This window comes from Parambassis ranga, chromosome 8 (assembly GCF_900634625.1).
Source record: "Parambassis ranga chromosome 8, fParRan2.1, whole genome shotgun sequence".
Classification (NCBI taxonomy): domain Eukaryota; kingdom Metazoa; phylum Chordata; class Actinopteri; family Ambassidae; genus Parambassis; species Parambassis ranga.
The window spans coordinates 996,058-1,008,758 of record NC_041029.1 but is presented as its reverse complement, the minus strand read 5'-3'; the positions used below and the strand labels follow the sequence as shown (position 1 = coordinate 1,008,758).

The window sequence follows — 12,701 nt, the reverse complement described above, 5'->3', positions numbered from 1 at the left end:
GAGCGGATGGCAAAACCCATGAGGTATTGATGGAGACTAATGGCAGCCATGCTGGGAGAGATAGTTGGCTGAGGATTTCTTTGGCATCAAGCTTAGTAGAAATTGCATAGTAGAATTTAGATGTACGGAATTACATAAGAAGGCAACCTATTGTAAACCAGACCCTCCAGTCCACTCTAGTGCTAACCACTGTGCCACCATCGCACTACTGCTCCTCCATTGACATGATGGATAATATGAGCAACTTCCTGTTCACGGTATATTTACAATAATCACATTTTAGCATTACAAATATCTGCTGCCCAGAAGTCAGTAAGTGAGTACTTAAAAGGCAGAAACCACAAACTGAGTCTAAAATCTGTGAGAGACTGCAAAAAGAAGTGTACAGAGTACAACTAAGCTTCATTTTATGGAAAGTCTATTAAAGACTCAACTCTCCACAGCCGTCTCACAAATTATCTAGGGCATTCTCCTATCCAGAAATCTGTCTCATCCTCTGTCAGTCTGCTTGAAGATTTGTCCAGTCTGTTCGTTCATGACAGACACCATGCTCTAATGATGCCAATACAGTCAATTTTGATTTGATACATCAATAAAAAAAACAAAAAAAAAAACAATGCTAATACTTCTCCCTCTTTCTCCCGCTCTCTCTCACACACACAGGCACACACACACCACCGGAATAACAAACTGATTTGATGTTGCTAGGAAACAGGCCCCTTTTTTTAAAAAAACTCATTTTATTCTAATTTGTTTCCAGAATTCATTCAAACGCTTCAATTATGTTTTCCTGTCGATGGATTAAATCAGAAAGAAAACATAAACAAAACCAAGAACAGCCTGAACTTCTATCCGAGAGATTAAACAGCACTAATTGAGAGTGTGAAGGTGACAGCAGCCTCTCGTCAAACTCCAATATAATATGGCAGTGCATACATAGTAATTAATATTGCAGACATCACTGTCATCTGCAGCATGAAAAACAATGTGACGTCTGTATGCTTTCTAATAAAATAAGATGATTTTTTTAATCTGACTCATCATGGTTGTCAGTGGATAATATGAGCCTGCGGTTCCTATCATAACGCAAGATCTCCATGACAAGGATTCCCCTCAATGCAACACACAGGACTGTTTGTTTTACTCTAATTACACATTTGATTGAGCAGCAGAACACTGAAGGTGAAAGGCTTCAGCGTGCAGATAAAATCACAAAAGCTCTGATTGCATCTCTCCATTCAATAACGGGTAGCAGAAAAAAAATCCCTCTCATGCCTCACACTACTGACAGACACAACAGCCACCTAGTGTGTGAAATGATTTCAAGCCCAGTTTTTGCTTCCTAGTTGAGAGGGTCAATAGCTGACTGAGGTCCTGGCATGTTTTAAAAACAGCCCAAGCAGAGCTTTAAAGCTCTAAAGGCATTTCAAAGCCGAAACTTTCTGTAAAATGGGTCTGGAGTGTGTCCAGTGGAAGTTGAAGAAAGCTGACCAGGTGAGATACAGACAATGACCAGCATTGACTGCATTTGCCGTACTTCTTGTTACTGTATGTGTGCTTCAGGGGCTTCTGTTTAATGTCACTCTACACTGAGTGTTATTCTACATTATTAAAAAAGGAGAACCTTGATACAGTGACGCTAACACAGTGAAGTCAAGTGTGAAATATGTGCCTCCCTGCTATTGACAGAGCTGGAATAAGTAAACAACAATGCTACACATTTCAAAATTAAATAAAGCCAATCCACATTCATGTCAGCCTGCACGTTTCCAGAGCCTTAACAACCAGCTCGAATAGAGGTGAAAACTCAATTTGCTCAGCTGGATTAAAAAGTTCATCTCCAGCGTGCTCGGAGAGGCTCAGCTCTGGGTCAACAACTAACGGCGGACAGAGCAGTCCAAAGCTACCCGGCCTCATTTGCAATATTCTCAGTGAAAGTGAGAGTGCAGGCAGGTCAGCGGCAGCCAGAACGGATAACAAAGAGCAACAGCCTGCCTCTAATGATGAGTGCTCAGGGTATGTTCATGTCTGGGGCTCAGTGGGAAGGCTGCAGCACTGAGCTGGCATGGGAAATGAGAAAAAGGTGAGATACTGACAGTTCAAATCCCTCTTTAATGAAGAGCACAGGAAGTGATTTGATGTCTAAAATGTGTAAGATAATTATAATGTGTTATCAGAAATGATTCAAAATAAGTCAACTTAAAAAGTCGTCTTTGGATCCAGCATTAGAATCTAAAAAAATTGATCAGTGTTCTCCCCAGCATCTGAGGTTATCTTCCACGTTAAAAATAGGCATGGTTGTCATTACAAGTATAAGTTCACATCGTGGCAGCAGCCTGCGTACAGGTTGCTATAGAAACCTCAGGTTCATACTATTACTTTTGGCTTCAGATGAAGCTTCAAAACAGGACTGGGGAAAACATGGCTGTTTTACCTGAGCCTAGAAAAGGTGAAGAAGAATGTGACTTTATATGTTGCAAGGAGGAAGGCACAGAACAAAAAAAGAATAAAAGAAAAAAGTAACACTACTACAACGTATGTTTGATTAACCACTACTTTAGATGCATGTACTGTGTCTGCCAATAAGAGGTTTAAGAGGAGTGTGTCTCCTTAAAAGGGGAGATGGATTCGTACGGGCAAGGAAAAAAATATACTTCTTCACCTTCCAATTGGGCAACTGCACAACACAGGATTGGACCTCACTCTTATCTTTCCACACAGAACTTATCGATGGCGACATTGTTCTCACCGTTTAGCATCTAATCTCGGAGAAACACACATAATCACCCTCTTCGCATGTTGTTGTTTGAAGCTGTTATCAAGCAGCCTTTACTCACATTACCACCACCTTCGGATGATAGCGTTGCTGAGTGGGTGAGAGTGCACCAGTTGTCCATGTTTTTAAGCTACATTTAGATCTAACTATGCTAGTTGTGTTAGCCATGGCTCCAACATCATCAGCAGACTACAGGCTACAGCATCAGATGCATACTACCTTTGATTGGATTTCACACTCGATGATTTCTGTTTTAATAAATAAACCTATCCAAATATTTTTAGTGTCTATAAGCCTAATGTTAACTTCAGCATAGATGTTGAATCAACCTCTGCAGGACTGATCTTTCCTGCTTATTCACTGACCACTATCAATATATTCAATGCTATTAAAATGGCAGATTTGTCACTAATGTGACCAAAGGTAATTTTTTTTGAATATGTAAAAAAAGTGTATAAAGTACTGTTATCAATATATTTTCAATGTAAATCAATGTAATTATTTTCTATTATTGTCTATTCATAAGAAATGTTTCTGTATCTGCTATGTACGAATCTAAAAGCCGCTTTTAATTAACATTCAAAACCTACACCTAATCGAGCATGCCCCTGATTTGATCACTTTATGACGCCTTCATCGTCAAATAAACAATGCTGCAATCATACACTGATAGAGACGTTTAGCCATCAGTGCCATGTGGTGTAAAGCTGATATACAAGAAAGCGGCATTTGCGATCCCCTCAGAGCCTGCCTGTGCATGTAATAGTGTGGTAGATGAGTCCCTGGGGGAGAGGCAGCCAGTGAACGGCCTTCTCACAGCAAGTCACAAATCTAGAATGAAATGCCATGCTATTAAAAACACTGTGTTTGACAAGAAATGATGAGCTTCAGCGGACGGCCAGCAGAAAACAAATGAATACCAGACATGAATTATTGCTTAAGAGCTTGTGTGGCTGTTTTCAAAAGTGGTGTGATTATCTTTCTGAGCTCCTAAAAATGACTCTCATTATCAGAGCTATTACTTCTCCTAAACGGGGAAAAATTGTGCTCGAATTTCAAGAAACAGCAGGCGAGGCGAGGTTTGACTTGTGTCTGACAGTAATGCAGTAGATATCGTGGATTCAAATTATTCATTAAACAGCAGCAACTATGAAATTAATTCTATACTAATGGTACGAAGCGTGCGGCGGCTCACCTGCGGGGTAAGGGGTCGGGGCAGTGTGTGAGGGGGCTGCTGGCGGTGGGAGGAGGAGGCTCCCGGCGGCTCCTCAGGGACTGGCTCCTCTGCACCTGCCTCAGCACACTGCTTTTCAGGTCCAGCAGCGTCGTCATTGTGTTTTACTGCCGAGAGGACACAAAGAGCAAACATCAACTGTCAGCAAGGCACAAGTGGAAAGTGACTTTGATTCAAGTCGACTGTGATAATATAACTTGCTGTACCTACAAATACCCCTGATTCAGAGACTTCTTTTGGTCCAGTCGGCTGCATACTCACCTCCGATTCAACAGGTGTGTTCTCTTGCTGTGTGGCTAATGCAACAGGGCATGCAATTTATCTTACACCTTTTAGTCTGGTCAGTTCAGAGTCAAGCGACCTCCACACTTAGGAGCAAAAAATGCAAATCAAGAAGCGGACAAACACAAGAGCTCTCTAATTAAATAGAACACGAGCTAAGTAAAAGCTCAGGTTTTCAAATTGCATGTTAAAAACTATAAGGTGACCTAAGTCCCAGAATATTGCATGTTGCACTTTCATCCTCTTAGTGACAAAATACACATTAAAGGCAGAAATTGTTGTTTTTAGAATGTTTGAAGTTACATTTTATGAATACATGTATTCATACAACTGTGCTGGACAGATGTGTTTTTATAATGTGCCTGATGATGCCTGTGCACTGGCTCAGTACGTCCTCCACCACTGTCTATACATAATAGAGAAAAAGGAACATTTGACACTGCATGTTTTACAATGGCATTTACCTTAAGAAAGCCTTTTCATGATTTGCACATAAGTGAGGATTGGTATCTTGCAGTACACACACGGTATAACAGCTTCAATACAGCATCATGACAAAAGTGAAAGAAATATGTTTAGGTTTAAAAGAAGGCTTGTTCATGTCTACAAGGCAGAAGAAGGATATACATGTTTATCAAAGAGCTTGATGGAACTGGTGTGAGAGGTTTTATCAAGAGTCAAAGACAAGAAGACGGGCAGACGTAACATTTGGAGATGTATCAAAAGATCTGAGAACATCTGCAGAGACACTAGTGAAGGATTTAACCAAGTCTGGACCTGAGGAGTCAGAAAAGACAGTCACTAACCCTCTGCAGAAAAGACACCTCCAAGACAGACTGACGTATGCTAGAGAAACACAGTGGGGGCAGTACCATGCTGTCGAGATGCTCGAGATCATCCAGAGATGGGAATCTTCTCAGGGTGAATCACAAAAAATAATAAATATGAATAAATCCAAATATCTTGAAGGAAAACCCAACATAGTCAGCAGCGAATCTGGGTCTTGTTTATAAGTGACTGCAGGCTGTTATCACACAAAACAGATAGAAGGGCTCATATTGTTTTCAAGTTTGGAAAATGATGCCGTTTCTGTGTACAAGTAAAAAAAATAACCCTTTCTTAAATAACACCAGTATTAACCAGAATGTGGGAAATATTAGAAAAAGAGTGTCTCCAAATTGTCTTATTCAGAAACAACAACATTTAAATGTGTGAAAAATTAATCAAATCACGATGTTTGTTGATTAAATACAGTTTTTCAAGGTAGGCTGTGTTTCAAGCATCTAACCCTAAACTAACCCCTAACCTACAAAAACACGACAACAAGCGTTCTTCTTTTAAGAAACACAAAAGTTTCCTAAATACAGCAGAAAGGCTTTTCTAAAAGTGACTTCTGACAAGCACTAAACCAATCAGCTGAGAATTTAGGCCCATTTGGAAGAAACTGCAGTTCCTCCCTCGGCCTCTTAGGGTTAGCTACCAAAGTAAGTCACGCTGCATACACATCCATGTTAAAATAATCTGCCTTTTCATTGCAACTGCACAGAATTTCAAACAATTCACTTTTTAAAAAGTGAATTGTGTGAAGTAGGTCAAGCAGCAAGAGTGCAATATAGGTTGCATACAATATCTCAGCTCCATTTCGGATTATTTCTATGTTATAAATCCCTGGTAAAAATCTGAGCATTTGTTCAGAAAAGTGACCATGAAATATAATTGTAAAACAATGAGCCCGTGTGATGACCTGTGAGGCTGTGTGACAAGAGTAAGTCATTTTTAGATCCATAAAGCCTCAAAGTCTCATTTTGGCTTCATAATGTTTTTCAAATAAAACTGGATCATACGTGCAATTTCCCCATTGTGGGACTAATAAAGGTTTCCTAATCTAATATGACTTCATAAGTGTCGCTGCTCCCTGTAGAAGAGCCATGAATATTATTCTTTACTGTACAGCCTCTTTATGATCTTTTTTCTGTCCACAGTCAGACAGGAAACTTCATTATGCAACTGCAGTATTTACCTTTTATTAGGAGCTAATCTCTTTAATCTCAACAGAAGGTTGGGCGACTATAAATACCTGTGATTTAATGTCTGAGTCAGTCACTAAGCCGTCATATTATTAACATACATTTTTCAACAGTTCCGATCATCAGCAAGTCTGTTTACAGTGCTGCTCATATTTTATTTCAAAGTAGCATAATAAGGATCTGATTTGCGCAGAATTGCTTAGCAACCCCTACGAGAGATAGAGGCTAGCTGTCAAACAGAGTCCACTCAACAGGATCCAATCACTTTTGCCTCTGCTTGCCCAATTTGCTCCCTTTTTGACATTGATGTGAAGTTTGTATAAATGGCTCTGTGAATCCACCTGGGTGACTGTGTGTCCTTTGTGAGGTTCCGACAATCAGTGTGCCGTGAACAGCAGAGAAAGAGACAGAAGATTTCCAAAAAGAGGAGTGACAAGGACATAACAGACAGACGGTTTGATTGATGGAGAGGTCGGTACAGACAGTCAGACACTTTTCACTCATTGACAGCCAGTGTTTGCTCATCCATGTGAAAAAGAGACAATGGATCATAGGCTGGGAGTTTGTTCTGACTTTTCCACCAACACAGGATTAGTCATTGTTATTGACAAATAGTAAGTGAGGACAATTAGCTTCTGCACTTGTGGGAAAAGAGCTGGAGCCCATTTTACTGATACAGACAGACTTCTTTCGCTCTCTTTATTTGGATGGCAGTGTCTGTTTTGAGTTACACTGCCAGTGGATCCAAAAAATGAAACATATTTGCCTGTGTGACTGCTATCATTTGGCACTCCAGGCCAACAGCACCCAGAGCAGCGCACAGTCGGCTTTCCAGCTCGGAGCGAGCCAGAAATTCACGGTACAAGTTGCACCATCAGCTGAGCCAAAGGACAGTGTGCCATCGATCCAGGAGGCTGACATCTGTTATTCGCTTGGAGTACCACACTTTGAGTGTGGATACTCCGTCTCTCTGTCAGATATAATCAAAGTGTCATTTCCTAAGACCACCAGAGAGAAACACTTAATTCCTACTATTTCTACTGTTCTTTCTTGTATGTCACAAAATGGCATGCATGAAAATTGAAAAGGTGTAAACAGACTAGTGACAAAGTTGGTTCTTCTTCTCCTAATTACCCCATGTATACAAACTTCTAGCTGTCAGTTTGCACTTTGGCAGCATAGACAGTATATAACTATGGACAAACCTTCCAACCTGTCACCTGTAGGTCTCTGAAGTGCCTCTGACCGTTGTGTCGAAAAGTGGAAAGTGGTCACCCCCACCCACATGGAACTTGCCAATAGTGACCAAAGACAGGTTGTAAACATGTTTTTTAGCTTCTGTCAGTCTGGCTGTTATGAATCAGCATGCACAGACCAAAGAACATACTTTTTTGGATTAGCCACCGGCAGCTAATGGGTGACATCATGAAGGGGTTTCAGCAATCATTACATGCAAAGTATGCACTCTAATTGACCTCTCAATACAAGTGTTGGTATCTGACAATAAGGTAAGAGCAGTAGATCTTTAAAGACCTAGAGGTTGCCAGGTGGGGCCTCTATTGGATTGAGACCTGGGGAATTTGATTAAGATTAAGAAACCTTTATTAGTCCCACAATGGGGAAATTGCAATGTTGCAACGGCATACAGACAGCAAGGGATAAGTTAAGAAAACGATATATACATTATAAAATAGACTACCAATAAAAAGATATATACATTATAAAATAGACAGTTTACATATTAACAGTTATTGCACAGGTGAGTGGAGGTAGAAGTGGTTTATAAACTGTAATAATTGAAACCTTTATTAGTCCCACAATGGGGAAATTGCTTAAGGCAGCCCAACAAAGAGCGCCATACACCAGTGAGTACACTGGAGGCTATGCAGGTAAAGTGTCTTGCCCAAGGACACACAACAGTGACTAGGGAGGAGTTGGGATTGAACCACCAACCTTCTGGTTATGGGACAACCCTGCTCTACCACTGCGCCACTGCTGCCCAATAGAGTATATAGTGCAACTAAATAAATAACAGTAAATAAAAGCACACTGTGGTGTGAGTATTGCACCTATCAGAAGTGTTTATTATACAGTCTGACAGCAGCAGGAAGGAAAGACCTTCTGAATCGCTCCTTCACACACCGAGGGTGGAGCAGTCTCCCACTGAAGCTGCTCTGCAGAGCTGACAGGGGGTCTTGCAGGGGGTGGGACTCATTGTCCAGCATGGATGTCAGTTTTGCCAGGACCCTCCTGTCACCCACCTCAGTCCAGAGAGCAGCCCAGAACAGAGCTGGACTTCCTGATGACTCTGTCCAGCTTCTTCCTCTCCCTCTCAGTGATGCTGCTGTTCCAGCAGACCACACTGTACATGATGACCGATGCCACCACAGAGTCATAAAAAGTCTTCAGGAGTGCCCCTTTCACTCCAAAAGACCGCAGTCTCCTCAGCAGGTAGGAGGCTACATCACGCCTTAAGCTCTTTGTTTTGTTCCTCAAACCAATCTAAGCTGTTGTTTTCTGGCAGGGAGCAGTATCCATCTAAAAGAGGCCACGAATGGTCTCAGTGAAGGGATGGACATGGTCCAAGTAACATCCACATGAATGGCAGGACCCAAGGTTTCCCAGCAGAACATTTTCCCCATCATCACTCTACACTTTGATGGCTAACTCTCATCCCATAATGCATTTTGGTGCCACCCACCCTGCTATCTTGCTCTGTGGTCCAGGGTGTTGACTTTTTCAACCATTTGAGCTGCAGCTGCTCGTCTTTTGGAGGAGACCGCACAGTCCAGCCTTCACTGCCAATGTGGATCAATAACGAGTGACCACTACAGGAAAAGGACACTTCACACAAGACGTACTTTTAGATACGATCTGTCGTTTAGTCATCAAAGCATGGCCTTTGTCAGACTCTCTCAGATCCTTCCGCTACCCTTTTTTTCCTGCTTTTGACTACAAAAGCAGGAAAAAGACAAAAACGTTTACTTGCTGTATAACATAGCCTCTCCTCCTGGCACACTGACAGGTGCCAGGAGGCTAATTGAGGTACAATCTATGGTTGTAGCGCTCGTCAGGTCCATCTACAAATCTGTCAAAGACAACAAACTTTCTTAACAAAATTGGGTATGTGTTAATGAAGCCATTTAGTGAAAACTGGTTTCAATATTGAAATAAAGGTTCCTGGAATTCCCTCGACTGGTTAAGTAAGATTTATTATCACACACAAAAATGAAAGTTAATCATTAAAGTCTACTACAGGATTAAATGCTTATTGCTTTCAGCTAGTTCTGGATGGCTTTTTCACCAGAGTAATTAAAGGCCTGCCCCAAATAGCCACCTGTCCCAAATATAAGTAAAATTATGATAATAATAATATAAGCTAAATTTTGCGATTTAGGCAAATAAAGGCCCGGGCTATTATTTGAAGTTTTACAGTATGTGTGTTGATGTGGTGCACTGAGTAATCAACAAAGCTGACAAAAAACAATGGACAATTAGTTTTTCCACTCAACTAAACATTGTTTTACATAACTAAGAAGTGACCATCTCTCTTCCTCCTTACCATCTCTGACAGTTGTGCAACAACAACAGTGAAATATTGAAACTATATGTGATCACATCTGAAATGATCAAGTCTGGGAGCTTTTCACCTTGACGAGGGAAAGAAAGGAACAGCTTGCTGACATGGTAGCACGTCTGTTATGCTTGAATGGGAAGTATTTAAGTAATGAAACAGTATGGAGTCATATATATGGTCTGTGTGCTTACCATGGTGACATAGTAAGCTTGTTATCTACATATCCAGCCACCCGTCAGAGCAGCCTTTGCAGCAGGAATGTCTGCGCTTTGCCTGTCCTTTGTTTTAATTGGACCAAACAGGATTTTTAAAATTCATTTCTTTATACATAATGTCTATTCTGGAGCAAAGTTAATTAAATAAGAGGCATACTTTTAATTGAATATTTGTCTTTTTGGTCTAGAACCCAGTGAAAACAAGCTCAAGCTAAATAAACTGGTTTCTACACCAGAGCCATAGATTGTGCGATTTATTATCCAATTAGTCAATAAATTGTTGTGTTAAAGTGCCGTTAGTCGCAGCCCTGAAGGTGAGCAATTGTTCCCTGCTACTTGCTCTATTGGATGACTCCTATTTAACAGTGTTACGCTCTGTTCGTGACATCTGTAAAAGGCCATGCAGCTGAAAATACCTAAGGCATGTTTGCTCACCGTGTTCTTTCCCAACGTCAAACTATGCAGTCACAGGCTGAGTACCTGCTCAGGCATCATATCACATCCAACCTCACACAGACGAGAAATGCGTGGACTGTTGACAGCAACAGGCACCGCAGAGCAGCTGTCTCCCAGGTGAACTCATTTCAATTATAGGAGTGGATCTCTCCCAGCTGGATTTCACTCCGTCTCAGCCGTCAACCCATAGTGACAAAATGGGTCGACGTGCCACCAATGGTGTGTCACCGGCTGCCAAGGAAACACTGTCAAAGCCAAGCAAATGCCTTTCTCGCTACACTGGTGGCGAAGTCATGCCAAGGAAGCACTTGCGCAACAGTGTCTCTCTCCTGTGAGAGCCAATGAGCCCGGCAGCCAAAGGCGACTTGCTGATAGGGATGGAGTCTCTATGGTAACAGCAGAGGAAAACGGAGCTGGTAAATACAGGTAAATGGAATTCTACAAAGGCTGAGAAAAGACCCTTGATGTTAGAATGTTTTCACCTTACAGCAAGTAGCATACACACAGCTCATACTATAAAGTGTGGCAAACACAACAATTCAACCTGTAGCACAACACTAATGTTTCAGTGTGTCATTGCTTATACATCTAAACTATTATTTATTTCCCACTTTTTAATGCAAGTCAAAAGAATGCAGATTAACCCTCAGAAGTACTGTAGGGTGAGTTTATCAGTTGAATCACTTTTTCAGTTATTGTGGGTTCATTGTTCACTGCAAAATAAACAGCACAATCAGGGCTATAAGTAGAAAGAATTTAAACATGTTTTGGTGCAGTATAAGAGCTGTAAAGAGAAAAACTAGAAAAAAATCTTTGTTATTGATTTTACAAAAATGTAAATACATTAGAATTCTGAGACATGTAGAATAAAGTGTTGATTTTTAGCTTGATTCTGGACAGAACTGTACATCACAAGCCTTCCATTTGTCATCACAAAGTTCAAAATTAGCAGTTCTGTCCAGGATGAATGTGTGCAAAATGCATTTTGAACCCAACATGGGTTTTGTGGTTCAAATGAAGTAATGCTATTCAATGCAAGTGTTGTGAACATTTAATTTTTTATGTAGTAAGTAACGTTTTTTGTCACCTTTTAAAGTTTAGATAGAGCAGTCTAACCTGAACAAGCAAGAAACTTTATACGTTGTGCATTTTTTAATCAAAGCTAATGAATAATTACTGATATCTGGATTGTTTGTTTGCCCTTTCTACCCATACCATAATACTTGGTATAGATGCGCATCAGATGATGGCTCACTTAGCAGTTGTTGTTGTTTTTTTTGATATGAAAGATATTGCATCGGCAACAAGCATTCACATACAACACGAGCAACTGTGAAACTTGCAGCAACCACACACAGCAGGGGGCCTAAAGGGACCTCAATGGTACCAGCTGAGTTTTGGCAGCTAGACTAGACACTGTTTCTGATACTCCTTCACGATCAACACACTTAAGAGCGTGTATTTAATGCATAATAGCCCTCTTAAGTCTCCTCAGTGATAGGCAAATATCTTCTCTGTGCATAATTTGATCTCCATGTTCCTCCAAATTCAATTTGCACACATAAGCCAGAGGTGATACACATTCAAATGATATCATATCTCTAAGCATATTATTTTGTAGTGTTACAAAGCACCTTTAAGAGCCTCATCATTCACCATCAATGTTATTATGCGTCTGGCCCTTAGGGACTCAGAGGCTAAGTGGATCAAACTGCCAGGTCCGTGTCAAAGCTTTCCACTGTATGCACCTGTAGATAACACACAATCAGGCTAAGAAACACACACACATATCCAGCTGTCTATTCCCAGACGCTCACAGTCTCTGTTGTCAAGGCACATGACAGGCTTTGGCTTGAAAATTGATTGCCTGAGAAAAATCCCAGGGATTGATGATTGGGAGTGTTTTGTAAAAGGGCATCTGCGAATACTCAAATCACTCACAGCCACACACAAAATACAAAAGCTCACTAATTATTACAGCACAGATAATACAGTCTTTGTCGTTCTGAGGGAAAAAAACACTCCAGCAGTAATCAAAAAATAGCAGCCATTGAGTCGCCTCCATAGTTTACACAAAAACATCAATCTAGACACTGCGCTACAATACGATGCTCTGAAGTCACACAACTGTTCA

The 12,701-nt window shown here is 40.9% G+C and overlaps 1 protein-coding gene across 1 annotated transcript in view; it reads right to left on the bottom strand.

Annotated features, from left to right (window-relative positions):
* The window catches only part of baiap3 (BAI1 associated protein 3), a 35,324-nt gene that overhangs the window by 21,390 nt on the left and 1,233 nt on the right, over window positions 1-12,701 (bottom strand). Inside the window, exon 2 of the mRNA XM_028412109.1 lies at window positions 3,972-4,117. Within this exon, the coding sequence (XP_028267910.1) occupies window positions 3,972-4,108 (137 nt within the window). The 5' untranslated portion in view covers window positions 4,109-4,117. The remainder of the gene's footprint in view (window positions 1-3,971; window positions 4,118-12,701) is intronic.